Source organism: Alosa pseudoharengus, unplaced genomic scaffold, assembly GCF_046254945.1.
Source record: "Alosa pseudoharengus isolate Yale_2024_CS ecotype anadromous, Long Island Sound unplaced genomic scaffold, YU_APseudo_1.1 YU_APseudo_1.1_scf_22, whole genome shotgun sequence".
NCBI classification, from domain to species: domain Eukaryota; kingdom Metazoa; phylum Chordata; class Actinopteri; order Clupeiformes; family Clupeidae; genus Alosa; species Alosa pseudoharengus.
Window position 1 is genome coordinate 8746085 of NW_027468680.1, and position 27391 is coordinate 8773475.

Consider the following 27391-nt stretch of genomic DNA (forward strand, 5'->3'; position numbering starts at 1 on the left):
GTGGGTTTGCTATATTGAGACATCCCACCGACCACCTAGGCAATTCTGGTTGAAGACGGTTAAAAACACATTTTCAAAACATCCATGTCAATTAATACAGCCAATTGGACATTTGTCTTAACATATCTGCTTGTTTGGCTCAGTGCAGACCACGTTTTGAAAATCCTTAATATGCAAAATATCATCTGCCCACTGGAAGGCATTGGTCTTTTTCAAATACTATTTTTATATTGGCAACTCCTATGAACCAAATGGTCAGGTTATCTTATCACCCAAAGATCAAATATCCATTCTCCACACTCAGGCACACTGACATCAAAACCCTCCACACATCAAGATGCCATACAACACTCAAATAGTTACTTTAGTTTGAGTGGCCACATATTGCTGTCCTAGTCGTGTACACCTGCTTTCACTCCTATCCTAACTGTTTGTATTTCTGCCCCCCCCCACCCCCCGACACACTCTACATACCGTACATTGTGTATCTGTTTCTTTATATCTGGGCATGTGCACCTTTGTGGTTTGAGGAATTGCTGTGTAGACTGATGTGGTACAATGCACTACACTAGAAAAGTATTGCAATAACCTGAAATTTAAAATGTTAAAATACCCAATTTTATTATAATACTCTAAGAATGGCATTTTAACCAGGTTTTAATGAAAGCTGTATTTTTTTATCAGGGTGATTTTCATAGAATTGGACCTGGGTGGTATTCCAAGTACGTGGTTTAGTGACAAACCTGGGTAAGTTAACTCAGAATAAGTGGTAAACCTTCTAATAGAAGAGCTGTGTGGCTTCATTTTCCTAACAAAACAATGCTATAGGGCTCTTGTTGTAGGAGGTTTACCACTTACTCAGAGTTAACTTACCCAGGTTTGCCACTAAACTACGTACTTGGAACACCCCCCTGGTCTATTCAAAGACTATGATTCTCACAATACTGCCAGATTCATTCAGGTGAGAGTGGGGATCCCTGAAGCTGGTAGATAATGCAATCAATAATACCAAAATAATGACAGTAACTGCATTCATTCCAAAATAAAACATCTAATATCTGTGGCCAAAACATTAATCACTGATACTGTACTGTATGCTTTTGAATTGTCAGACATTTTTTTTTTTTTTTATCAATGTACAGGAAAAACAAGTCTGTCAACTACATTTCAGAAGGTCACATAAAACAAAAATATGAGACATTTTTACAGAAATTGTAAAAAATGTAAAGCAAATGTTTTATTCTGTTGATGCCAATCAAAATCAAATTTCTTATGATTTGATAGCAAAATAATCACAATTGACACAAAGTTATTAACATGTATTTTGGATTCATATTGTATAAGTATACTTGAATCACCACAAACAAATATCCGCTGAAATAGGCATATATCCACAAGAGAACACAGGAGTAGCAACCATTGTCTACAGATTTAGGTAATGTTTAGCAATTAAGCGTAATATCAGCCTTTGCAGCAGCCATATTGGATTATCTTGAATCATGGCTGCCTGAAACTTGAGTTTTTCTGGTGTTATCGTGTGACCATTATCAGAGTTGAGTTGACAAAATGTTTTCTACCGTATATATGCTTAACAACAAAGAAATTAAAAGGAACATCAGTGCATTACATCTACATTACACACTGAAAACCTGTCTTCAGCAGCCATCCATACCATGGTGAGCATACATATGGAAGTTATACAGAGTCCTGAGAGGTTGATGGAAACCTCTCATTTTACTATGGCTGCCCATGCCGGTGACCCATACAGGTATTCCATCACCTTTAAATGGATCGGATCTTCTTCTTCTCAAAGAAAAGAACGTGCTTGTTGACTGCAGGGGAAAACAAGAGGATGTTCAGGATGTAAGATAAAATAACTCAAAACATCACACATACACATCCAAAAATGCAAGACTGTTGGTCAAATGACAACGCATCTTGGCTCCCATCGTGTTCTCTGGGTCATGCTACATATTGTAAGTCTAATGGACCTTATGCACGGAAAGGCTCTTTACTGTAGGTAGCCCATTTATTTCCGGTGAAGCGTCAGCTGTAGTGTAACGGCATCTTCTGTTATATTCGGCTCCTTACATGTTCATTCCAACACTGAATATCTTGTTGTTGCCCAATAATAACAATTTTAACACAGGCAGAAATCCTTTTACATCGTAACATGCTCATTCACTAGGTGCAACAACCAACCGGGTACGGGTAGACATTAATTACATTAACAATAGCGGCAGGTTTAAACACACCTGGCTCCAGAAAAGAATGAGTTGATTGAAGAGCCCAATTTCACTTCATATACTTAAAGCAGTTTTTTTTTTTTGTCATTTTGGAGATTATGGGCCTGAATTCAAATAGTGGGCAAAGTGCAAAGTCTATCAACAAGCAACATTCTTGTGCTTGAACTATAGCTATAGCAAAGTATTTAATTGTGTAAAAGCCAAGGGCACTTCAAGGACTCACGTGATATGAACATAGCAAAAGTACTTAATGTGGAATGTAAGCCTACAAATATTGTGTTAAGAAAAATGCTCACCAAGTGGGTCATGTTTGCGCATGACCAATTTGTCCCGCAGTCGACCTCTTTTAGTATTGAAACAATAACCCGTCCCAGCAGCACTCATCATCTGCACCAGGATTGTCCTGAAAAAGTCAATCGTATAACTGAACTCAATAGCTTTCAAACCCTTGCTAAGCCTACTGGTAACATTAACTTACATTATGTTTTTACATACATAACATTGAGTTTAGATAGACTTACTTGGATTTGGCTTTAGCCACTGAAAAGTAAGAGGAGAAGCAAAATTTAAATGACAATGTTCAATCACACTGTGATAATAATAATAATATTTTTTTAAAAAGTGACCTGCTACCAGAACAAAAAGTAACAAAAAGTGATACTGACTGTTCACTGTTCAAAATCTGACTTTTGAATCCATAGCTTATACAGTCGTGGTCAGATTTGTTAGTACCCTTCCACAAAAAACAGCCCCCTCAACTTTTCTCTAAAATAATTTAAAACTGACAAAAGTAAGTAACTGGCATTCATCAATGTTTATTCCATGTTTAATGGAACAGTCCACTGTTGTTTTCTTATCCATTCTTGAGTGTTTTTAGCTGTGTTTAGGTCATTAGGTCTCTGACACTGGGTGATGTGTTGCGCTGGAGGATGCCTTCTAGTCTTCAGATTTCATAGTTCCCTTCACAGCTTCAAAGCACAGATTCAGAGAGTGATGAACTTTAAAGTTCGCCTTGAATGTTTGTTTTGACTATCTTCCAATTCGCACTGTGTCAATTTTCCTCTTGCAGCCAGGTCTAGAGAGCTTTAAAAAGATATCTTAATAGCCTAATATGTGTAACTGTAGTCACAGGAACCTCAAGCTGCTTGGAGATTACCTTTAACGTGTTCTGGGTGCCTGTTTGCAAAAAAGCTTTCTACGGGCTCTACAATATATTTTCCACTTCGTACTGCATGATATTTGACAGTGATCTTTGGATAGTAACAATTCTGTGAATGTTATCTTGACACGAAACATTGGTAAGGTTACCATTAGACTGTGATAGAATAGGCTAGTTATGAAAACATCACTCATCGTGGATGCTGAATGAATTATGTTGACAGAAGTGTGACTTATTAAGGTATCACGAAGAAACTCTATCTGTGTCACTTGTTCAATGTTCTCAGCTATCAGCAAAGATGAACGTTATGGATATAATCTTTGACTCAATGTTAGCTACATGGAGACTTGCTAACGTTAATTAGCAGCTGACAAAGCCGTTTCAATTAGATTAAAGGGACTTCAATTAACATTGCAACAGCAACACATATGACAATGCATAGTGGTGTTATATGAACTAAAGACGTGCGAACTCACAGTTGACAGTTGTTAGAAACATTGTCGCTCATTCCTTGATGACCGCTGCGTCTCGTTGGACCACCATGAGCCACTAGATGAACGGAACTCAGACTGCGACAGGGATGTATTACAATGTAACACACACTTCCGCTTCCAGTAATTTCTACCGGTGAACAAAATCAGAGGAACCAGCTGCCTGGAGTATTCTAGAAAACGTGCCTCGGACAGTAAGATATCCTTTGCCGGGGGAAGAACTTACAACACCTCAACTGTATTTATTCATTAACAGAGCAATCATGGCAAAGTGGGGCGAAGGAGACCCTCGTTGGATTGTGGAGGAAAGAGCAGATGCAACAAACGTCAACAATTGGCACTGGTAAGGGATCACTGTTAAACCGAGTCCATTCAAACTGGTTATATTTCAAGTGATGGTTGGGAAGCTGGGAATTTCGCGTTGCTAATGCTGACGTTAGCTTGGTTGATTTCCCCCTTTGCCATTTAATTTATTTTCTGATCAAGCCTAAATCTTCATGATTTTAATGTTAACTTGTGTTAATTTTAACGTAGCATTAACGTTAGTGTATTTTCACACATGAAGTAATTTCGAGAATGGTCTGCTATAGCTTGCTAGCTTTCTAGCTGTCATACTAGCCATGTCAACTTTGTAGGTGATATCTTGATAGAATTTAAAGTTGTCAACGTTAGATATGCAGCTCAGTCAACTTTACTCTTTAGTTAACTACTTGAAAATAATACTGATTGGCATTACAATGGTTAACATTCCCTCATCAGTAACTTAGCAGCTAAGTGCACATCGATGCTTATCATTTTAAGACAAACCTGCTCACGTATTATGCATGTATGTATGTATGAATGAATGAATCGAGAATACATAAATGTTTTAGGTAATCTCCTTCAGGCAACATAATCGGGGAGTGGTGGCAAACTTGGTTCCCTGTATTGCAGTAGCTTAACCGCGGCTTGTTCATAAGTGGGGTGTCTTTCGTTAGCATCCAGACACTGCAGTTCAGCTCATGGTAACAGAGATGGAACTGTCAGAGGGGTGTAAGCTAGCGTGGTCATTTTTTTTTAACACACGAATGGATTTTGCAGTAACGTTAATGGAAGCTCAAGCTAAAAACTGTTTTACAAATGCTATACGTTGAAAGAAAACGTTATCATGATAATCCGTTTTTGTTTGGCTTTCACAATCTGTCGTGAAAGGATGACAATTGGATGCATAGGCATGTCAAGATTTGAACCAGTCCAGATGGTCATGAAGAAAGCAAAATGAATGTGTGCTAACGTTAATATGCAATGAAACGTTGATGCCAAGAGTAAAACTGCTGATCATCGCACATGTGATGTGCTGAGAAATGATAGCCCTGAACAAATGCCCGAGGTGAAAGAGTGTATCTGAAAAGTATACACAAATCATTCAATACAGTCTATGATAAAAATGCATACAAATGTGAAGATATCTCAAAATGATAGCAAAGTTATTGCACTGTTCATTTTTGCACTACCACCATTCCACACACTCTACCATAGCACCTTATCATGGTCAATGCATTACATGGTTAGTCCATACCATACCTTGGTAATCACTTCACATGTTCTTTATTTTTTACATTTCTGTGAGTGATTTGTATGTATGTGAGATGTGTATGTGTGTTTGTTGTGTTATGGTTGTATAAGCTACTGGATGCCTAAAATTTCCCTTGGGATGAATAAAATATCTATCTATCGACAGTTGTGCTCATAAGTTTACATACCCTGTACATACACATGCTAAAGTTGACTAAAAAGAGGAATAAAAATCATCTTTCGGAAACTGATCTTACTGCCTTAATTAAAAAAGAGGAAAAATCCAACATTTTCTTTGTCAATGAATAATGTATTGTAAATAAATAAACGTTCTGCCTTAAAATACAGAGGCCATTGTCCCCTTTATTTTTTTTTTGTTAAATTCCCATAGAGGCAGGCTGATTTTTATGCCATTTATTTCATGGATCCAGGATACTATGCATCCTCAAAGTTCCCTTGGCCTTTGGAATTAAAACAGCCCCACATCATCACATACCCTTCACCATATCTCACGATTGGCATGGGGTACTTTCCATAAGATCATCTCTCATTGGAAATCAAACCAGCTATTAGGCTAACTGAAATAAAACCATGCCAATCTCTAGGTTAGTACACCTACTGTTATGTGTTAATGTGATAACACTGCTCAATGCTTCATGCTCAGTTGCCTTCTCCTCTGTTGGTGTGGTCAGGACGGAGCGTAATGCCACCAACTGGTCGTCGGACAAGCTGAAGGAGCTGCTCCAGGGTGTGCGGGTGGAGAACGAGCATGGCTCATGTGAGGTGACGGAGGTGAGCAAGGTGGAGGGAGAATCCTCCATCAACAACCGCAAAGGCAAGCTCATCTTCTTCTACGAGTGGAACCTCAAGGCCAAGTGGAAAGGTGATACAGAAACACGCAACATTGCACACAGACGCGCGCACACACACAGAACACACACACACACACACAGATACAAACACAGAGCACATACAAACACACTCTCACTGAAAGCTAAATAGAACACACATGCTGAAATGGATCCTTGAGGTTGAGTAGATTATAGGAATTATGGGAACTGGCTCACTGCCCCACACACACACACCACCAGCTTCCACAATTTCCCTGGGGATGAATAAAGTGAATATATATAAAGTGTATATACAGTATCTAGCCATTGTCACATTCTCAAAGATTTTAAGAGAATCAGCATTTTTTTCCTCACTGCTATCGGCACTCATGGCTGTGTTGTGCTAATAATACAATTGTCTTGTTACACAGTGCTCTAATAATGATGTGGAATAAGGGGGGATGCTTACAGTAACTAATTAACTATTTTAAATCCTAACTAATTAACTCTTTTTAATAAACTATTTTTTGTAGGAATAACAACATCAGGGATCAAATGCAAAGGACATATAGAGGTTCCAAACCTCTCAGATGAAAATGACATGGAAGACCTTGATGTAAGTTTGATTTATTGCTTCTGAATGACGGAATGAATCATGAATATTCTCGTCCGGATTTTTTAGCTGCTGCTATGCTGCTTGTTGGTGTTATTTTAATGTGTGTGTGATGTTTCCGGGGGGACACAGATTAGCGTGACGCTGAGTAAAGACCAGCCTGACACTCAGCTACTCACCCTCATGAAGAAGGAAGGAGCAGAGAAGGTACGCTCTGCCCTGGGCAATTATGTCATCGCCCTCAAGACAGGTAAGGCCCTCCTACACACACACACACACATACATGCACATAGAAACACACACACACATAGATACACATAGAAATACATAGAATACACACACTCACACACACACAGTGAGATACTTAGTGATTGTTTGTTAATTGATTACATCTTAATCTTTCATGAGTGTTTCCTCTGGCTTCCTGTTTTTTGTTGATGGTTGTGTGTCCTTTGGTGATTTTCAACTGTCAGCTGGTGTCTATAAGCAACTATATATGTAGTGTTCATATTATAAGTCGCTTTGGACACAAGCGTCTGCCAAATACATAAAATAAATGTAAACATAAGCCCTTTAGTGAACAGTTTGCACAGCCTAAGGCTTTATGAGACATGATGATGGTACCTAAACAAAAACGGCTGAAATGCAAAGTGGGGGCTATTTTTTCAAGTGTGGCATATTGTGCATCGCAGGTCAGTATTTGGCTAGTGAAGAGAAAGACTCTCCTTCAAGCATATTATGCAAACTGTGGTAATGATGATGAAGGTGTACTAAAAAAACATATGGTTGTGGGAATCTGCACAACTCGGCAGTATAAGAGAACAGAAGAGCTAAGCAAAGTTGCACCCGAAGTGGCAAAACATTCGCACAGTGGCACACAGACTTATTCAGCTCACTGTAGAGTAACACAGGAAGTGTACAGTACACAGTATACTGCATACTAAACTAAATATCCATACTAATTGCTTTTAAAGTAATTTCTAGCTAACTCTTACCCTCTGTGTGTGTGTGTGTGTGTGTGTGTGTGTGTGTGTGTGTGTGTGTGTCCGTTTGTCCTTTAGAGTTCACCCAAGGCATGATCCTGCCCACCGCCAATGGCCTCAGTAAACAGCAATCATCTCAGTCCAAAGCCAAGGTGGACAAAACTCTGGTGGGTAATAAAGCAGTGAACAGGTTCACAAGTACACTTTTCATATATCTAGAGTCTGGTTCACAAGGACACTTTTCACATATCTAGAGTCTGGTTCACAAGGGCACTTTTCACATATCCAGAGTCTGGTTCACAAGGACACTTTTCACATATCCAGAGTCAGAATGCTTCCGAGGCTGAAGTTGGCAGTAAGCCTGCCTAGCCCAGCACAAATATTTGAAGAGGCCACTTGCAAAAACAGCATTCCCCATTTTAACAATTTTTTCATAAATCAAAATTAAAATAATGCCTTCCAGGTAGGTATGTCTATCAACGGCAGTTGGGTTGATTGGGTTAATTTGATCTGTGTACCAGCTGTGGTTTGATTAACGCTACCTGAAATGGACAACAAAATGAATTTGCACATCTGTAAAAATGGAGATATCTGTTTTTGCAAATGAACTCCTCATTAGTAGGCTCGGCACATCTGAGACTGCTGTGTATCTGCTCTGTGTGTTAATTCCTGTGGATGTGATCCAGATTGGTACCAACTGCTCGACTCCCGCACCCAACACTGGAGTGAAGATCCCCACCTGCAAATTCAGCATCAGGGACACCTTCATGACGTCGCCTGAAGAGCTGTACAGAGTCTTCATCAACCAGGAGGTACATACACACACATACACACATACAGTCTTCCTCACCCAGGAGGTAGCGTAGCACCAGACACAGGCCCCAGGGGTCTGCTGTTCACACTCGACCCCCTGTTGAAACAGCCCCTTCACACAATACAACACACACACACTCGCAATATGAAAACAGATGAGCATGTGTGTGTAAAAATGCATTTCTGCTAGTGGTGGATAATGCGGTAAGGAACAACATTTGGAGTGCTATTCCTACAAAGACATAATTTACAAAGACATCGTGCCACACTGAAAGCTAATATTTTGTCACTAGCAATTTACATCTGCCCTCTGTCAAACACAATTGCATTTTCAGCTCTGAACAAAACCGTTCACGTTCAAACGAGCATTTTGTTTAATTAGTCCTTTCTGGCTGACCGGGACATATAAAGCAGGAATGGGGGACGAGAGACTGAAACGTTCAAAGCAATTATGCCGGAATTGTTTCAAGGCAAACACTGAAGTGTAGCATTCGAGTTATGCTCGCATAGCACACCAATTCAAAAGTAGCCTATGTGTTTTCTGTCGGCTACGTGTCCAGCTACTGTAGGCCTATAAATGAACAGAATATCAAACCGTTTTCAGTAGCCTACCACTGTTGCAGATATCACATAGGTATCCCTTACATACATGTTTGTACAATGTTGCATATTCCAACATAAGGAAGCAGTGAAGTATGGCAAGCGATTTTATCATTTACCCGCTAAGTTTGACTATCTGGAATTAACATTGTAGATATCAACAACGTCTTTCTGACTAGTCACAATTACATTTTGGATAGTTGTAATTGTCATAACGTAATTGTGACTAGTCGAAACGTCAGATAGAGATATCTGTAATTTAGTTTTGACTAGGCAAAACTGAATTACAGATATCTGTCATCACGTCATTGAAAACAACATTCAACTCATCACACATCTTAAATGGCAATTGCAGATATCTTTAATTCAGTTTTGACTAGGCAGAATGAAAGGTGAAGATATCTCAAACGTCATTATGACTAGTGCAAATTATTGTGCAAGACGTTGCTCTTTAGTTCCGTAGCAGAGCCCATCTACTTATTAGACATTCTCTGTCAGCTAATTTCCCCTCCCCAACATAATCGAAGAAAAAGTGGGCTTATTTCTATGAATAGAAGAAGAATAAGCAGGCTGTAATGTCTTGTTGACATCTAAAATAACTAAAACTCAGGGACACCGTGCAGGTTTATTAGACTCTCACGTTATCAACTGGCTTGATCTCTGTTTCGTAGCCTACATAAATTAGTAGGCCTAGGCTACTAAATGCACCAGCACCATCTACAGGAAATTCCATTCCTAATGGTGTTGGCTGTAATCGAAAAAATCAAAGCAACATTGAATCATCAATTCTTGCTGCCAGCTCCTGCCTTGCATAGGCTGCAGCATTAAAAAGACGATTAAAAACTCCCCTACTCCGCCTAAAGTGGGATGCGGGCCTAATTTGCATAGCAATACAGATATCTCTAACGTCATTTCGCCTAGTCAAAACTCTAATTCAAGATATCTATAATTACATTTTGACTAGGCCGAATGAAAGTTATAGATATCTCCAATTTCAGATATCTCTAATCAAAACTCATTCAAGATATCTATAACTTGATAATAGATATCTACAATCAAATTATGACTATCCCTAACTCCAGTTTGAGATATCTACAACATAATTTTGACTAGTCAAAATTCCATTTACAGATGGACTAGCCAAAACTTAATTCAAGATATCTGAAAAGGAACATGTAGATATCTTGAATTGAAGTGAATTAAAGATATCTTCAACTGGAGTTATGACTAGTCAGAATCAAATTGTAGATATCCTTAAACTGGAATTACAGATCTCTACAATTCAATTGCAGATATCCGTAATTCACATAGTGGATATCTGCAACTGAATTGTAGATATCCGTAATGATAAACCCCATAGAAATGAATGGCAAATGTGGCGTCATTTGTCCTAGGAAGAATGTCTTTGTGGATATCTGAAATGACAATTATGGATAGGAAGAATTCAATTGCGGATATCTAAAATGTTCGTTTTGACTAGGCAAAACTGAGATATCTGCAATACATATCCAGTCTAGCAGGTAAATGTTAAAATGTCGCTTGCCATAGTTAAGACATTTCTAACTCCCTGTCTTAAACCAACGTGATAGCAGCTTCAAACAAGCGGCAGCAGCCATCGTTGATGTTTTTTTTTTTTTTTAACCCGGCTTCTTCAACAAGGTGCGCTATCGTCATCGTGTAAAGCACGCCTCAAGGGTTCTGATTGGTGCCTCGATCTAGGAAAATTGGAAATGGGCTAGAATGGGTTTCAGAGCGAATCTCGAATTTGCCAGAAGTACGTCTGGGTTTTTCCCAGGCTACCTGTCTGACATCTGTCTATTTTACAGCAATAGAATTCCATTAGAATTTGTGTATCAGTGGTTTTGTGTGTTTTACGGCTGTTAAAAGGAGAGAAAAGTGTATTTTTACCCTTCGCTACTAAACACATTGTGGCGTCACGCTAAAGACGGAGGCAATGTAAACTGATTAAGTTACGTTTCACCCTTCCTTAGGCCTTTCTTGTGGTGTGAATTCCCAGTCAGTGTGACCAGTAGCCTTCTACACTGGTGCGTTAGCTTCAATTGAGCCCCTGCTTTGAATCTTCACACAGACTGAGACAACATGCAAATTAATCAGCATGTCCGCATGTATTAGGATATCTTTTTGTCTTTAGCTTTAGCGCTGTGGACAGAGAAAAGAGGCTCCGTACCACCTCTGCATGCCCTTTGGTAACCTGCTTACATCAGGGAGGCAGCATGACACTGTTCACGCATTATGTGAACATTATAACCCGTTACCATGGTCACTGAAAGAAATAAACAAGACACTTGTCACCCTCTCACTGAGGCTGTTGCATTGGGAAAGCAAAAGTCATTCACAGAAAAGTTCCTGTGATTATAGGGCAAGGGATTATGATAACGCGTTGTTGGCGTGAAGTCGGCATTGTGTGCTGATGTTCCTGACTGTCTCTCTGGTTGTGTGCAGATGGTGCAGGCCTTCACACATGCGGCCGCCGTGGTGGAACCCGTAAAGGGCGGGAAGATCCGCATGATGGACGGCAATGTGATGGGGGAGTTTCAGGAGCTGGTGAGGTCACTTCCTGACATCGTAGTAACCGCCATTTAAAAAAGTGCATCTAAAAAAAAATTGAATATCGTGGAAAAGTTTTTCATTAAATAGTATTTTGAGATACTTGATTTTTAATTTCCATGAGCTGTAAGCCCTAATCATCAAGATTAAAACAAAAATGGCTTGAGATATTTCACTATGAAATATCTCTGAAATATCTCACTCTTCACATAGACAGGTGATATTTTTGAGATATGTGCTTCCTAGAGGCATTTTTTAGTAAAAGTTGGGAACAGGACTTTTTAACATAATTAAGGTGTGCTGAATCCAACTAGTCCTGTTCCCAAGCTGAATTTTGAGTTTTTGACCATCTAATTAGCATAAACAAAATGGCTGCCAAAATGGCGATTTTAGGCATCGTCTTTGGGCGGGCATCATCATATCATGTAAATAAATGCATATTTCACATGGGTGAATCTCAGAAATCTCTCTTGGGCAATAGATCAAAGCTACAGGCTGTGAAAATGTTTTTAAAAAAATCTATTATCATAACTATGCTAATTACCTACCGCTATTTGAAAGAAACTAATTGCTGAAACTTTATGACTGAGCAGGCATATTTGATGAATGACACATATATTTTGAGGGTCAAGAAAGATGTCTTATGATGAATGATAAAGTTTAAAATGGTTTAAAATATATAATGCTAAATTGTACACACCAATCCATCTGGTCTGAATTTTGTCTCATTAGAAGTTCTCTCATGACCAAATTTTTGTCATCAATAGAAATTTTCGATTGGCTAAAATCCTTCAGGCAAATCACACTGCATTCATGCAAGGATTCTGCTCATCAATGTGTTGCTGGCATAAACACATTGATGTGCATTGTAATCCTGATTTCCTGCATTTGCAGCGTTGAGTTTTGCATTGTTTCTTGCAGGCACAGGCGATCATCTCTAGGCAACTGTCTGGAATGGGACTCAATGCCATCAGTATGGGTTGCAGTCCTGATTCCCCAAGTCTCCATCCCATCTTAGTGGTTGCAGGGAGCTCAGGAGTGGGGCAATGGGCATTTCTCCATATCATTGTTTGATAGTGTACCCTCATCAAATGAAAACGGAGTGCATCACTTGTTGGGGCCATAGCCTCTGGATTCGCCATCTTTGGGAACAATATATGCCGTGCTGCATCAACAGAGTCTGTTCTGTGCACATTGTAAATTCTGCAGACAAATGTTTCTGAAGATATGATTGTTTCCTCTGTCAGTTCACCAATGCCCAAATTAATGAGCAATTTATGGTGCTTTTCAAAGACCTTCCATGATGATCGTTTGGTGTGATTTGCAATGTAAGAGGTGGTGTCACACCCAGTCAATGCATGAAATGCTAGCAAGGATGCTGCTGAGCCTCTTGGTAGTTTGTGGAAAACTGCATCAATAGGTATATACCGCCATTTCTTAGATGTGCCCGACATCATCCAGAGATGCTTACATTGCATACGTTGTAAGTGGGATACCAAAAGCAGGAGAACATCAGTATCCCTTGAAGAAACAACAACAGTGTTAAATCGACTGTGAATGGCATGCAGAACCAATCTTGTGTCTGCTTCCTCGTGTGTGGATTTCAGGGGTGCCAAATCAGTATTACTTTTTGATGACTTGACCTCAAGTTCCTCTTTAAATCCCCCTGCAACTACAATTTCTTTATCCTTAGGCGCCTGCAAACACAGTTGTTCTGATAAGAAATGTGCTAGATCTGCTTTATTTTCTGCTAGTGACAAAAAATTGGACCAGATCTTTGGAAGAGGTACATCACAACCTTCCACAACCCGTCTAACAGGCCGTGCTGTTTTACTGCGCCGCGTTCTGGTTGTACCCTTGATTGTCTCTTTCCTGTACCTGTCAAACACAATATCAATTCTCTGATATTTGGAACCCAGTTTCAACACTGTTTTCACAAATGTGTTGGCTAGATCTCCAAAGGTCACAGCATCATTAGGCTTTCCAAGAGCTACAACCAATGCTTGCCCATCAATGATGAGACAAGATGAAGTGCCATGAAGCTGAATGGTCTCTGGACAGTCTATGTCTTCTGTTATGACATCAGCAAGTACGGACTTGTTTTCTGAGCGAAGTGTGCCATTCATTTCAGCAAGGGATACAGGGACGGGAAGAAGCTCATGCTTGAGAACAGATGGCAAATCAACTGACCGGCCTGCCTCATAAGCAGTAATTAGACGTCGGAGGACATTTCTGTCTGCCTTCAGAACCTTTTTCTTGTCTTTGTCCTTTGTGTGTATAACTACTTCATATAAGGTGGCAAATGTTGAAGGATTATTCCTGTGCAGAGGCTCATGGATTGAAACAAGTGGCTTATTACTTTCCTCAGCCACGATCAACCTATCCTGAACAAATTTCAAAACTTCCTCTTGGCCAAGCTCATTAGCACATAGTAATGATTCCTGAATTGACTCTGTTGCTAGGTCTTTTGTAGCAAGGTTTTGCAACATACTGGGACATGACACGGATGAGAACACACCGAATCCCTTCAAAGTGGAAAGTAAGGAACTCTCATCATCATTGTCTCTCCTTTGTCGTGATTTGGTTGCTTCTTTGTGAAGGTCTACACTCCCAGTGTGAACATTGTACATTGCATATGTTTGTTCTGCTATGTGAGATCTCAGGTTAAAGGAGAGTGTCCATCTGCTTAGAGCTGATGTTGTCTTGGTGATCCCAATGATACCACCCCTTTTTTTGCCTGTGCTATTTATCCATTCCATGGCCTGGTCAGGATCTACTTGGTTGAACTTTTGAGCAGATCTCTTGACCACAAAATTGCCTCTTTTGAACTCTGATAAAACAGGTTCTGGAAGCTGATGCATCTCCGCTAGGTACACTGGACCCCATCGTGCATAGTTCAGGTGGTCATACCGCTTGAAGTAAGGCAACATCAGACTGAAAGAGTAAAGATGTAGATCCCAGATGCCATGACGCTGAGCTCGAGTGTATTGCAACAATATATTGACCATGTCCATATATTGCCACCAAAAGCTGAAGTTCAAATCATCAGATCTACTCTCAACAAAATCATCCAGGCACATCCTGAACTTTTCCTGTTTCAGAAATGCTATCAATTCTAGAATCTTCTCTTGGTCTTCATCAGCAACCACCCTGGAGATGAAAGCATGTCCACTCTCTACCCACAGTTCAGCTAGTCCAGAACCATTCATATGATCTCCTATAGCCTTAAAGGGACACCAGGCAAGCCTGAGTGTTTTTTTCCTCAACGAAGCTCCCCCTAGTGTCTGTGAGTAAATGCGTTCAAACACACTGTCGTGAAAACGAACTGCTGTCCCTCCCCCCTCCAAGTACCCCACTCCACGAGCAACCCAGCTGATCAGCTGTAAACCTTGCTGAGCAGAGGAACCGGCTATTTCAAATCCAACTATGTCTACCGAGGTAAGTAAAGTAATATTTTCCAACTGATGGCGAGTTAGTTTTTTTACTGTGTTGTCATGCATAGGCTACTAGTATTTTTTACTGGAAACGAACGATAGCCTATGAGGCGAACTAGGCTACTGCTTTCGTGTTGTTTTTGGGAGAGTGGGCATGAGCATAAAAAAATATCGGAGGCTAATATTTGTCTAAAGTTATATTAGCGAGGTCTATAATTTCTGGTAGAATGACGGTTTACCTTTGCTTGTCTAAGATAATATCATAACGTTTCTTCTAGCTCGATCATGATGCAACGTTTTTATTGCCTATTATCAGACGCATTGACTTAGTGACATAAAATAAAAGTGTAAGCCATCGTAATTCAACTCATAAATGTAAAGTAAGTGAGATATTGTCAACTGTTTTGTGATATTGCAGGAATCAACGTCAGCCTCAGCCTCAGCCTCGGAGTACATTGCTCAGGCCATTGGTGGTAGGCCGACTTCAAGGCCGGTCAGACAGAGAACCCCCAGGACGGGGAGGAGTGCTAGACTGGATGCTGAGGAAGAGAGAAGACTGCAGGATCTTCAAGAAAGAAGAATCAATGAAATGAAGGTTTGTCAAATAGTGTAACTAGACCAGAGATGCCTTTTTATTTTGTTGAAAGACCTGTGTAATCATGCAGATTATTTTGTGTTTTAGGATACACTTCATTCACTTGATGCCTCACAGAAGGACCTGATCTTAGAGAGAGTTATAACCAGGTCCCCGGGGGTGATGTTCGACGTCTTATCATTTCTGGAGGTGCCCCTGCGTCCTGACCCTGAACCTGCCGGACTCCACTGGTGTGTCTGTGGAAACTGTCGGGAGATGAACACGGACCTGGAGAGGAAATGCTGGCGGCAACGTCCACAGAATTGCATAAGTAAAATGGCCTACATGGACTTTTATATTTTAGATGAGGGTGTGTTGCGGCTGGCCAGGGCAGCCTGGAATGATATATTTGCACTAGCCGATAATGCAGAACCTGGGATGGAACAGCGCCAGTTTAGACATGCAGCCTATAGGCAGTTTGTGTTGTGGCAGCACGGCCGCCTGGGTGTGGGCAACAGAGTAGTTATACCCAGCTGCTGTGTTTGCCGGATAAGGGACACTTTCCCTGACCCCAGAGGGCAGTACACCGGCTTCAGGGTGACCCGCCTAGCATAATTCTTCACAATACTTGCTGCATAGCAGTTGTTATCATATTGTAAATAGTTTGTTACCATACACATTGTAAAAGTTCTTACCACCTTTCATCCCAACTTTATGTATATGTTGTTTTTCACAGTACATTTGTAAATAAAAAATATTTTGGACAAAGTTTCAGAATCAATTCTTTATTATTTACATGTATATGCCATATGAAAACTGTTCAATTGTCCTCCAATTCTCTGGGACCACAGTCCCCTCGTGAGACATGAATCGCCACTAGTTCTGATGTGGGAGGTGGCTGTTGTGGAGCAAGTACACCCAGACGCCTTGGGTCATCAGGCCTTAGCGTCTGTTTGCGGGGAAGACCAGACCCACTTCCCATTCTCCTGGCAAGAATGGCCCTCTGGATCTCTGGAATGTACGTGTACTGCTTTTTCTCCTTCATCGTGTACACGCTCCAACTCTTTGATTTCTTGTTGTACTTCCGTCTGTAACTAGAGAGCAAGAACAATTTGTGTTTGTCGTTAGTCATTCTACAAGGTAAAAAAAAAAAGAAAAACCATAACCATGTCACAAAAATACCTACATTTTCTGTCCATCTTGGTTGCGTGCAGGGCGGCGTTGATTGTGTTTATTATAATCAATGGCTGCCAGCAATGTCCGAGTCTTGTATACAAACGGAGAGTAGGCCATGCGCTTTGCTGCATACATCAAAATATGATTTTGGAATGACTCCAAATCAGATGTGGTCCTGTGTGGGTGGGAGACATAATTACAACAACACTCGTGGTAATACATGTGTTGTTTTGTTATATATATATAAAAAATGAAATCCACATTACAGATTACACTGAAATAAGGTCAACTATGCTGCATTTGAAACATGACGAACACTTGAGTGAGAAATACTGGAAATTCAAAAATAACTTGGGTGAACACAATCATGTCTTACATATATTTACCTGAAGTTTAGGAATTTCTTTACCAGGATCAGCCATCTTTTGTCAAGGACAACAGCAGTAAGTGCCTTGTGAGCAGCTGAACCTATAGTCATAACACAGTCAGTAAAACATTCACATACAGTGTTGAATTCTGCACCAGTATTGGTTGAAATTACCTTGTATGATCCAAGGCTTGTTCTGGCTGTCTTCATCCAGTGGCTCATGTTCACAGCAACTGGTTGCCCAAGAGTGCTCATTGCAGACATGGTGAAGTACACCAACCCACATCATCTGCATAAAAAAAGTTATACAGTGCATGGAGCAACAAACATGTTCTGCTAGCATGTCAACTAAACTGTCCTAATCAACACATTTGTTCCCCCTCAACCATACCTTGAGTTGCTCCTCTGTGTCCGCATGCTTGCTGCAGTACCAAAAGTGGTTGACTATGTCCTTGATCCATGGCTGAATACCAGTCTGATTTTTCACGGTCCCAGCCTGATCAAGGTACACAAGGTACACAATAGCTAGCTTCTTTTCACAACACCAGGACAACATATAGAAACTGGTCACATGTCTGTAAATGTACTGATGCATACCCGTCGAAGCCTCTTGCTCAGGCTCTTAGCTGCATGCCAGATATCCAATGAGTGCTGAATACCCCACGCTTTATATTTGCCACGCTCCGGATCTATAACAAAGAGAGGCCATGAAAACAATGTAAACAAAAATGATACGTTTTTTAAAATTCTTTTTACATATATGTTAAAAATGAGGCCCTGTGGGAACAGCGATCAAACATGAACTTGGGACGGTCTTTATGACTTCACCATAACCAAAAGTTCTCCTTACTCAGTAATGCGGTGATTTGTGGGTGGGCATCAGTGACCACTTCCTTTATAGAAAGCTCTGGAAGGAGTGCATCCATTGTGCGAACAAAGCACTCCTTCTCCATGATGACTGAGTTTTTATTTGTTTCGCGTTTATCAACGGAAACAATGTGGACCACATCTCTGGAGTCTTGTTCGATTGTGGTGTATGTGCAGAACTGTGCACAATGACCTGAGGCAAAAGCACAACTGTCAGCATATAACTTGTGTACGTTATTACAGAGGCCGTCTGAATAACAGTCAATGAGGAAAGAGGCTTTGATCTAGCAATCATGCTCAGGAGAAAGCAGCAGACATAATTTACACATCCCAATCTCTAACCACAGGAAAAATCTAATTTGGATTATGCAATTCACAAAGGGAGGTGTGAGAGACAGTGGACATTTTGCCTGGACATAGTTTTGTATTTTTAACCTTGAGAGTTGCACCCTATAACAGGCCAAATGTTATGCTAAAAGAACAATCTAACAGTCTCGGAGCAGCCATGACGCTATTTCAGTCTAAAAGCATCATCAACATAAAACCAAAGATATTAGAAGATAATGATAAAGCAGTACCACAGTACATACATAAAAATCTGATCCTCAATTTTGACAGTATGCATACAGAACTTACCAGGAGAATCCATTCTGCCATCGCCTATTGCAAACAGACATTATAAGCATTAGAATCACAGCTTCCAATCATACAGTCATAGCATATCATACAGAATTGTCAGTGTAAAAGTTAGTCAAAGGTGTAAGACTGTTCCTCACCCAGGAGAACAACATGGTCCTTCTGCCGTAAACGGTCTAGGACTTCTGCTCTAGTTTGATCCCAATACTCCTGCACCGGCTCTATGCAGTAAGCATCCTGGATCCTGTAGAATGTGGATTCGGTAACCATCCCCATCGACATAAATTTGAAGAGTAGGGCTACTTTTCTATAGTTGTTCCCGGACAGAAGAATATTGGCAGACAGCATAAAGTCACCGCCCTGCATGCCAAACTTCAAGGTTGGCTGCGAATTCCATTTCCATACGGAGTGTCCGAAAGAGCATAACTAATGTAAAGAAATGGCAATGTTATGTGAGAAACAATAAAAACATACATACAAAAGTGTCAAACAATAACAGCACCCTACATAATTGACTTTTTGACAATTTTCACACCTTACCCATTCTAGAACTACTCCTGTCCCTCGTGTCTTCATGGCAACTTGAAAAGGTTGTGCACCAGAGCATGCTACGCCTAGCACTCTGTCTGCAAAGGTGCACTGTTGCACTGGTAGTTTCAAGTGCATGGCGAGATCAAGCAGATTGTTGTTGTATGTTATGCTGGCAGTTTTACCGACCAGATCATCCTCAGAGAGTACTCTGTGAAGATGTGCGGTGGACTCTGATTCTGGAGCGGGAGGGTCGGGCATGTCTATGTCTAATACGGCCTCATCCACACTGATTTCAGCCAGGTCATTCGCTTTGTCTCCAACCATTCTGAAGAGTTGAATATGCATATTGATCATCTTTACAAAAAATACTTCACATGAAGGATTACATGAGTTCATATTCTAGACAATGTCGTAGAACAGTTTAGAAAGAAATAGGCTGCGCTTTACGACTTACAAATGTAGCTCAACTTCCATCCAAAATTGATAAATAATATGCAAACATACCGTAAATGAAGAGAAGGGACAAAATCCTCATCTGAACTGTCTCCTTCCTCCAAACCCAAGACACTTGGATCAGCCCCAAAATCATCACACTCAATGCTGTTCAGACAACACATACAGATATTTCAGATAGAAGAAAGAGGTAAATGGAAGTAAATGAAAGACTAATGGACAGCACTTACATGGTCTTCCTAAAATCATTAGCCCCCTCTTCATCTGAAGACTCGTGGTGGTGTTCTTCGATGCTCATAGAGTGCATGCTGCGAGCAGAAAAATAGAGACTCCAAAACATAAGCCAACAGCCACAAAAAAGCAGATCAAGAAACCCTCTCTGAAAACTATACACCATACTATCGTATGGCGGTGAACTTCACCTCATTTCCAAATCACCAACTTCTCCCTCTCTAGACAAAGGCTGCACACCAAGCTCAGGAAGATTTACAGGAACATCCCTGAAACGTAAAATAGTGCATAAGTAACTGGAACTACAAAATTACAGGCAGGATAAATAAAGCCTGTGTAAGAAAACATACTGGTCTCGATCTGAGTCTTCTGTGATACTGGAAACAGGTGGTTTTGGTGGTCTGGACTGGGTCTTGCTTGGTGTGGATGTAACCTGCCAGCGCTTGTAACTAGAAAAAATAAGACAGCATTTTTGCAACATTTCTAACATTACATTGTGAAATTGCATGCGTATAGGTAATTGTGGTGGAATGCTTTGAAATTAGGCTACATTTGTCTGTTGACTACACTGCTGGGGGTGAGTGGATAAAGTGTGTGTGTGTGTGTGTTGTTTGGAGGGCGGGAGGGGGTTGTAGTGTCACTAACAGTAACTTGGTCAGCCCACGTAACTTATTTGCAAACAAGACGGTCGTGGAAAATATTCTGAGACTGGGGTTCATTGTAGGCGGTGTGTACGTACAGTAGCTGACGAGGATTTGTAGCATATTATGGATCAATACAGAATGCGATCGGTGACTCATCGACTTCTACACTATGAAGCACACTGCAAAAAAGCTACACCAGCGCCAAATAAAAGCAACACCTGGATGCAACATGGAAGCTAAATTAGCCACATAGAAGGGAATCATGCTAGATCAAGCAAAAATCTCCGCTAGCCACTTTACCAAAAAACACTGACGCGTGGCCACAAAAAGAGAGGAGGGGAATAAGAACTGTGATCTACCTAAAAAACAATACCCATGTTTGCTAGCAAACACACAGAGACATCATCCATCTAGCTAGAACAAGCCAAATTCTCCGCCCGCTAGCCACTTAGCTCGCTGAGAACTGCGACGATCGTAGAAATTCTTGGAATGTAAGTCTTTCTACCAATAAAACACTATGACGCGTGGCCACACAAAAAAGAATAGAGGTGTAAGAAATACCTAAAAAACAATACCCATGTTTGCTAGCAAACACACTACGATCTCCGCTAGCCACCTAGCTACCCCTGTAGCTAACAGACATTCATAGAAATATCAAAGATACTTCATCAACCGTCTCTGGAAATAGGCTACAGTAAACAACACATTTACAGATAATAACGAACGCAATGAAAGTACAACCATACACAAAGTAAAATATCAAAGTGTTACTTACAAGCGTAAAAGCAAGAATGCGAGGTCTGCATCTGTCTTGGAGCCTTCTCTGTCTTTCAGCTCTCGCCATTCTGAAAAAGCTTGACCAAGGTTGATACGTGTGTGAGCCCTCGCTCGGTCTGAAGCTCTTTTCCTCTTCTTTCCATCTTCCGTCAAGGGTTTTCGCTGCTTCTTCGCTGGCTCTGCCATTACACGTTTGTAAAAATCGCTAGCCGGGTTTCGTTAGCCTGCCTCTGAACTGGGGATATTTGCCGTAAACAGATCCTGCTTCTCGCGATGAATGAGACTTTGTGAGCCTGAAGGACTCCGGGTCGGTGTTCCGAACTTGCAAGCGGGATATTCTTCCTACAGGCAGTAGGGGCGGGCGAGAGACTCTTCATTCGCCCTGTAATGAGTCATTTAACCATATACAGACTTACGAAGATGATTAATTAACACGAAAACGTTGCCTGGTGTCCCTTTAAGGAAGTTCATTGATACATGAAGGCCACCCAGGCGAGGTATTAACTTGTCTTGGTATGCTGGAACAGACCACTTTAGCTCCATAAGTCTGCAGTACAGTGCTTGATCGATTGTGAGGACAGTATATTCTTGTCCAAAATGTGAAGAAATTGCCATGCATCTCTTCACAGCAGTATTCAAAGTATCCAACTCATGAGCGGGAGCAAGGATTATAGGCAAATATCCTATTGCCGTCTGTTCTGGTTCCTCTGATGGTAATGACTGATTAAATACTGACCAAGAAGGCTTTATTTCTAAATTTTGACGGCATAAGAAGAAAGCTAGGTCTGTAGCCTTTGCTTGACGTGCACACTTATTGTCCTCCTCAGATTTGTTGAACCAGGCTTTAACAACAGGTGCTGTGAATACTGGCTTGCATGTTCCAGGAGTTATATTGACAGGATGCAGCTCCTGCATGGCATTTGGCACAATCAATGTATGTGTTGTGGAAGGCTTGAGATTTTTAAGAGAAGCATCAGTTGTTTGGCCTCGTTGCCATGCTGCCATTTGTGTTGCATGGAAAGTATTTTTTCCATCTAGTGTTTCATCAAGGATATCAATGTTATCACAGGTGTAGTGGATGAATTCATTTGCCACAATGTTTGGTGGGATGATGGTACCAGTTTCTTGGTCTAATGATTTGAGAGTGCTTTCAGCTAAGGAAGTGTCTACTCGCAACATCTGTTCATAACTCAGGCAATGCCCTGCCTTGTTGAACAACTGCACCAAGTCTTTCGACCTTGTAGCTTGATGAAGAGTACTAGCAAGTCCAACATGTTTTGGAGTCCATTTTTTGCCACCACTGGTGCAGTAGACAAGATCTTGTGCAATGCTCAGCACTCTGCTCTGGACCTGTTCTTCATTATTTCCAGGATTATCATCTTCAAGGGATGACTGGCCACCAACAATCAGTCTTAGCAGCATATATAAACTATCTGGAATGCATGCTATAGTATCCTCTTCATTGACAGAAAACCCATTCTGTCCCAGAGTTTCCATCATGTCTCCTCGGACTTTGAGAGCTACATGAACAAGTGAAAGAAAAATGTCATCCTGGGGCTCATATTTAGGAAAGGCTAACTCTTCCTCACTCTCCTGTGTGTCTTCTCTTATCTGCAAAACAGCTATTGGCTGGTGCTTGGTGGGAATCAAAACAGTTTTTCGTTCTGAAACACAACGGTCAAGAGGTTGAAAGAAGTTGAAATTGTCTCCTAGCCTTGACTGCAACTTTTCCTTAAATGTTGCTCTTCTGCTTTGATGGCTGAATCATAGTTGAAGATTCCTCAGCTAGCTCCTTATACCTCTCCCATACATCATCCAGAAGAATCACATGTCCTTTTTCAGCTGATTGATGAAGTTCTTGACAAAGCCAAATCAAAGCAAGGTCGGTATTAGCTGACTCCTGCTTTGTTTTAGAGGTAGACCTATTAAATGCGCTAAGACAAGGCAGATGATATTTGCCTTCTGCTGCAATTAGGTCAATGATACCTGACAGGCGAATGCCAACTTTGTAGTCATGATGTGAAGCTTGAAGGATATGATCACTCATTTGCTTAGTCATGACGGAGATCAGTCGTGTTCTCTTATTTGAAGCCTGACAGAAAATACAAAGAGTCCAGTTAACTGGCTGCACCCGTTTTCGCATTGACTGCCTGTTACCACCCCGCACATCTGCACTGCAACCTGCTCCCTCAAACTCCTTCCTCTGAGCCTTCTGAAGACGTTCAATTTTGCTTTTATCCGTGAAGTGGGCATAGCACTTTCTGTGCCATACGAGAGACGGGGCTGTGGCCGAATCTAATGCTTTCTCAAGACAATCGATAATGTATCTGTTTTTAGAGTCCCTGAGCTTCTTTCGGCTACAAGCTACATTTCTGACTATGGTCATCCCATGGTCAGTTGCCTCACTCAGGTTTAATCTGGCATTATGAATTTGGCAGAAAATGCACAGGCTATAGTCTACAGGTGACTGCCTCTTCAAGCTAATCACAGGCTCCATTGTATCTTGCAAACAGGAATGACTTTGTGAAAGCCTCTACCACCTCATATGTATGTTTAACACATACACCATAAAATTAAAGACAAAAGAAGGAGGGCTGTCCTTAAAGTTAAACTTAACAACTTAACTAAAATATAACTGAAGTAAGAAGTAAGAGGGATTTTTAGACACCTGAAGTAAGAGTGATTTTTAAGTAATGGCTGTCACTAATATGACTGTTTATGGTGATAGCTTTGGGGAGAGTACTTCTATTTATCCTTTTTCTTGATCCTAAAAAATAGATCTAGACATCTCATTTGTCAAGTTTACCTGTGTAACAATTATGAGGGCCACACATGAAGAATATTTTTGCCCTGACGAGATTATTATACTCGACATTTCGAGAACTAAATTGAAATATCCTGTCAACTTTAATCTCGACGTGTCAATGTTAAACTCGAAAATTCGAGAATAAAGTTGACATCATATCGACTTTAATCTCGATGTTTTAGACAGATTAAGCCACACCGTCAACTCTATGTGGAGAAGAGATATTTGTTCTAAAACAAACCAGCGTTGTGTATAATGCTTGTCCCTTGAGGGAACTCTTAAACTTTTAAATAGCTAATTAGTTAATCGATGCTAATCAGTGGTCAGCTATTGGGAGAATGAGGGAACTTCTAATGAGACAAAATTCAGACCAGATGGTTTGGTTTGTACAATTTAGGATTATAAATCAACCATTTTAAACTTTACATTTCATCATAAGACCTCTTTCTTGACCCTCAAAACATAGGTCTCGTTCATCAAATATGCTTGCTCAGTCATAAAGTTTCAGCAATTAGTTACTTTCAAATAGCCGAAGGTAATTAGCATAGACATGATAATAAAACAATTTTCACAGCCTGTAGCTTTGATCTATTGCCCAAGAGAGATTTCTGAGATGCACACATGTGAAATATATATTTATTTGCATGATATAATGATGCCCGCCCAAAGACAATGCCTAAAATCGCCATTTTGTTTATGCTAATTAGATGGTCAAAAACTCAAAATTCAGCCTGGGAACAGGGCTAGTTGGATTCAGCACACTTTAATTATGATAAAAAGTCCTGTTCCCAACTTTTACTAAGAAATGCCTCTAGAGCCATATACAGGGACTTTTTCCTGAAATACCACTTGACTAACACTGTTTAATGAATCTAGAATGCACCTGTAGATTAATACAGACTACTGAAGCATGTTTTCCTTTTGGCAGGTTCCTGAGCAAAAGATTGTGATGAAATGGAGGTACAACTCCTGGCCCAGTGGTAAGACATTTACCTTAAAAACTCTCCACAGTGAGATCTCTTTGTGTAAGATAATCTCTGCCATCTAGATATCAGTTATCTATTCTATATTCATATAATTCATATCCTTTAGACCCATTCAAATGAATTAATTTTGATGTACTGTATGTAGAGGAAAAGAATTGCTTCAAATATCCCTGAGCTGCTATTCAAGTTTTTTTTTTCTTTTTTTTTCGTTTGTTTGATTGGCATGCATTGACTTACCTTTCAGTAGTCACAACAAGGCTTTGGTCCCTCCAGACTGTAAAGCATAAACAATTAACAAATGGCCTGAAATGAGCGAGCTGTAATTGTACCTTGTAGCTTCCTCTCATCTGGTCCAGTAAAAGTCCTTTTGGCGCCGAAAGTGGTGGGATATGTGAAGACAACTGCCATATTCACCTTGTTCAGGCGGCAGGTATTGTAAACCAAAATGAGGCTACAGGGTACACAAACCACAGGATTATTGTGTTTTATGCATTCGCCAGTAGGTGGCGAAAATGCATTAATGATAATATTCAGTGTACCCTGAAGCCTCGTTTTGGTTTACACAATGGCCGCCACCTGAATAAGGCAAAGTGACGTTACAAACCAACCCCGTACATTTCTATGGAGGATTCATTGAGTGCTGTGTCTCCTCATTAGAACGTCTCTGAGTAAACTGCCTTCTCTGCTCGTTTGCCTCTGCAGAGCACTATGCTACCATCACGCTAAAGTTCGCGGACCGGGGCGGGGAGACAGAACTGACCATAGAGTGTCGGGCTGTGCCGGAGAGCGAGGAGGAGAGAACGAAGGAGGGCTGGTACCGCTACTACCTTCAGGGCATCAAACAGACGTTCGGCTACGGAAGCCGGCTCTATTGAACAGATGGCCGGCTATGCCCGGCTCTACTAAACAGAGCAGCCTTTTCTCTCTCTCTCTTGTTATTTCCTTATTTCTTCTTTTTCTTTCTTTGTTGTTATGGTTTTTGGTCACGCACAGAACAAAAACTCGACATCAGAAAGCCACTCTGCTGAAGAACCAACTTGGCACCATCTCGTACTGATTGGTTTTTAATTTTTCACTTCATTTTTCCGTTATCATTTCTTGATCCTGATGTACAGAAAGAACGGGTGAGAACTGAATTTGTAGAACTTTCAAAGACAAGAAGAAGATGGAAGAGAGTTGTTAAATGTTCATGAATTATCTCTTGTTTGAGTGTGTGTGTGTGAGTGAATGAATGAAATAACTAAGTTTTAATTGCCGCATGGTCTCATAGTGCTCAGGTCACCTGTATAGCCAGTGCAAGGTCAGGGTGGACTGTGCCTTCATGGATTGAAGAGTTCCGATATGTTCCATAAGGATTCTTAAGTTCATACTGTAACTGTTTTAAGATGTAAAGAGGAATGGCAAAAGAATAAAAGTAAAGGGAGAACTTTGCAACCACTTAAAAAAAATGTTTCATTTTGACAGTAATATAACAGAACAGAACATGAAAACAGATCGGCTGTGTGAATGGTGCGTATGTCTCAGTTTCACACTCATATTTTCAGCATCGCTCGTTTTATGGATTGAATTATGTCATTTATACTGAACGTGTGTTTTAAATGTGCTGACCACTGGTAAGGAAACTCTTAAAGGGGATTGCTTGTGTCAAGCACCCATCAGCGAGAGGCTTCAGTGGAGGCTGTATTGAATTGCTGTGCATTGTAAACTAAAAGGCATCATGCTGTAAAGTGTAGTCCTGTATGTCTTGATTGGCTTCGTATGGCAAAGCCCTCATGTCCATGCCAGTGTGTATTGGCTGCGTCGCCCAGGGAAGGTTTTTTTTTTACTCCAGAGGTTGAAAGTGCAGGACAAGGAAAAGACAAAAGACCCAAGCGATGTGTCCACTCATCTGCATCGAAAACTTTGCAACAGCCCTCTGCTGCGGAACTATGTCACTTATTTATTTGTTTTTTTTCCACTGAAGTATTCATCGGTAGCACAAACCCTTTGTAACCTGTTAAAACCTCATTGATTTCATATCAATAAAGTCATCCTTGCAATTCCCTTGCCTCT

At 40.6% G+C, this 27391-nt stretch overlaps 4 protein-coding genes across 4 annotated transcripts; 2 read left to right on the forward strand and 2 right to left on the reverse strand.

Annotated features, from left to right (window-relative positions):
• Positions 1–1212: 1212 nt before the first annotated feature.
• mrpl33 (mitochondrial ribosomal protein L33) lies at positions 1213–3973 on the reverse strand. Its single transcript, XM_076300431.1, has 4 exons — positions 3882–3973; positions 2768–2786; positions 2543–2649; positions 1213–1832 (listed from the first exon to the last, which is right to left on the reverse strand). Exons 1-4 carry the CDS (start codon positions 3901–3903, stop codon positions 1783–1785), a joined length of 198 nt encoding a protein of 65 aa, XP_076156546.1. The 5' UTR covers positions 3904–3973; the 3' UTR covers positions 1213–1782.
• Positions 3974–4043: 70 nt separating this feature from the next.
• On the forward strand, positions 4044–27380 carry ahsa1b (AHA1, activator of heat shock protein ATPase homolog 1b). The gene is made up of 9 exons (XM_076300433.1): positions 4044–4239; positions 6143–6333; positions 6814–6896; positions 7026–7143; positions 7955–8043; positions 8563–8688; positions 11753–11854; positions 25282–25333; positions 26042–27380. The coding sequence occupies exons 1-9, from the start codon at positions 4160–4162 to the stop codon at positions 26212–26214; spliced, it is 1014 nt and encodes a 337-aa protein (XP_076156548.1). The 5' UTR covers positions 4044–4159; the 3' UTR covers positions 26215–27380.
• Positions 15684–16569, forward strand: LOC143139725 (P2X purinoceptor 7-like). Its single transcript, XM_076300432.1, has 2 exons — positions 15684–15886; positions 15974–16569. The coding sequence occupies exons 1-2, from the start codon at positions 15881–15883 to the stop codon at positions 16478–16480; spliced, it is 513 nt and encodes a 170-aa protein (XP_076156547.1). The 5' UTR covers positions 15684–15880; the 3' UTR covers positions 16481–16569.
• LOC143139474 (uncharacterized) lies at positions 16686–22008 on the reverse strand. The gene is made up of 15 exons (XM_076300061.1): positions 21546–22008; positions 20477–20575; positions 20318–20395; positions 20126–20203; positions 19947–20042; positions 19452–19767; positions 19052–19337; positions 18912–18935; positions 18259–18468; positions 18006–18097; positions 17800–17904; positions 17583–17697; positions 17428–17509; positions 17052–17216; positions 16686–16959 (listed from the first exon to the last, which is right to left on the reverse strand). The coding sequence occupies exons 1-15, from the start codon at positions 21731–21733 to the stop codon at positions 16686–16688; spliced, it is 2208 nt and encodes a 735-aa protein (XP_076156176.1). The 5' UTR covers positions 21734–22008.
• Positions 27381–27391: the final 11 nt, after the last annotated feature.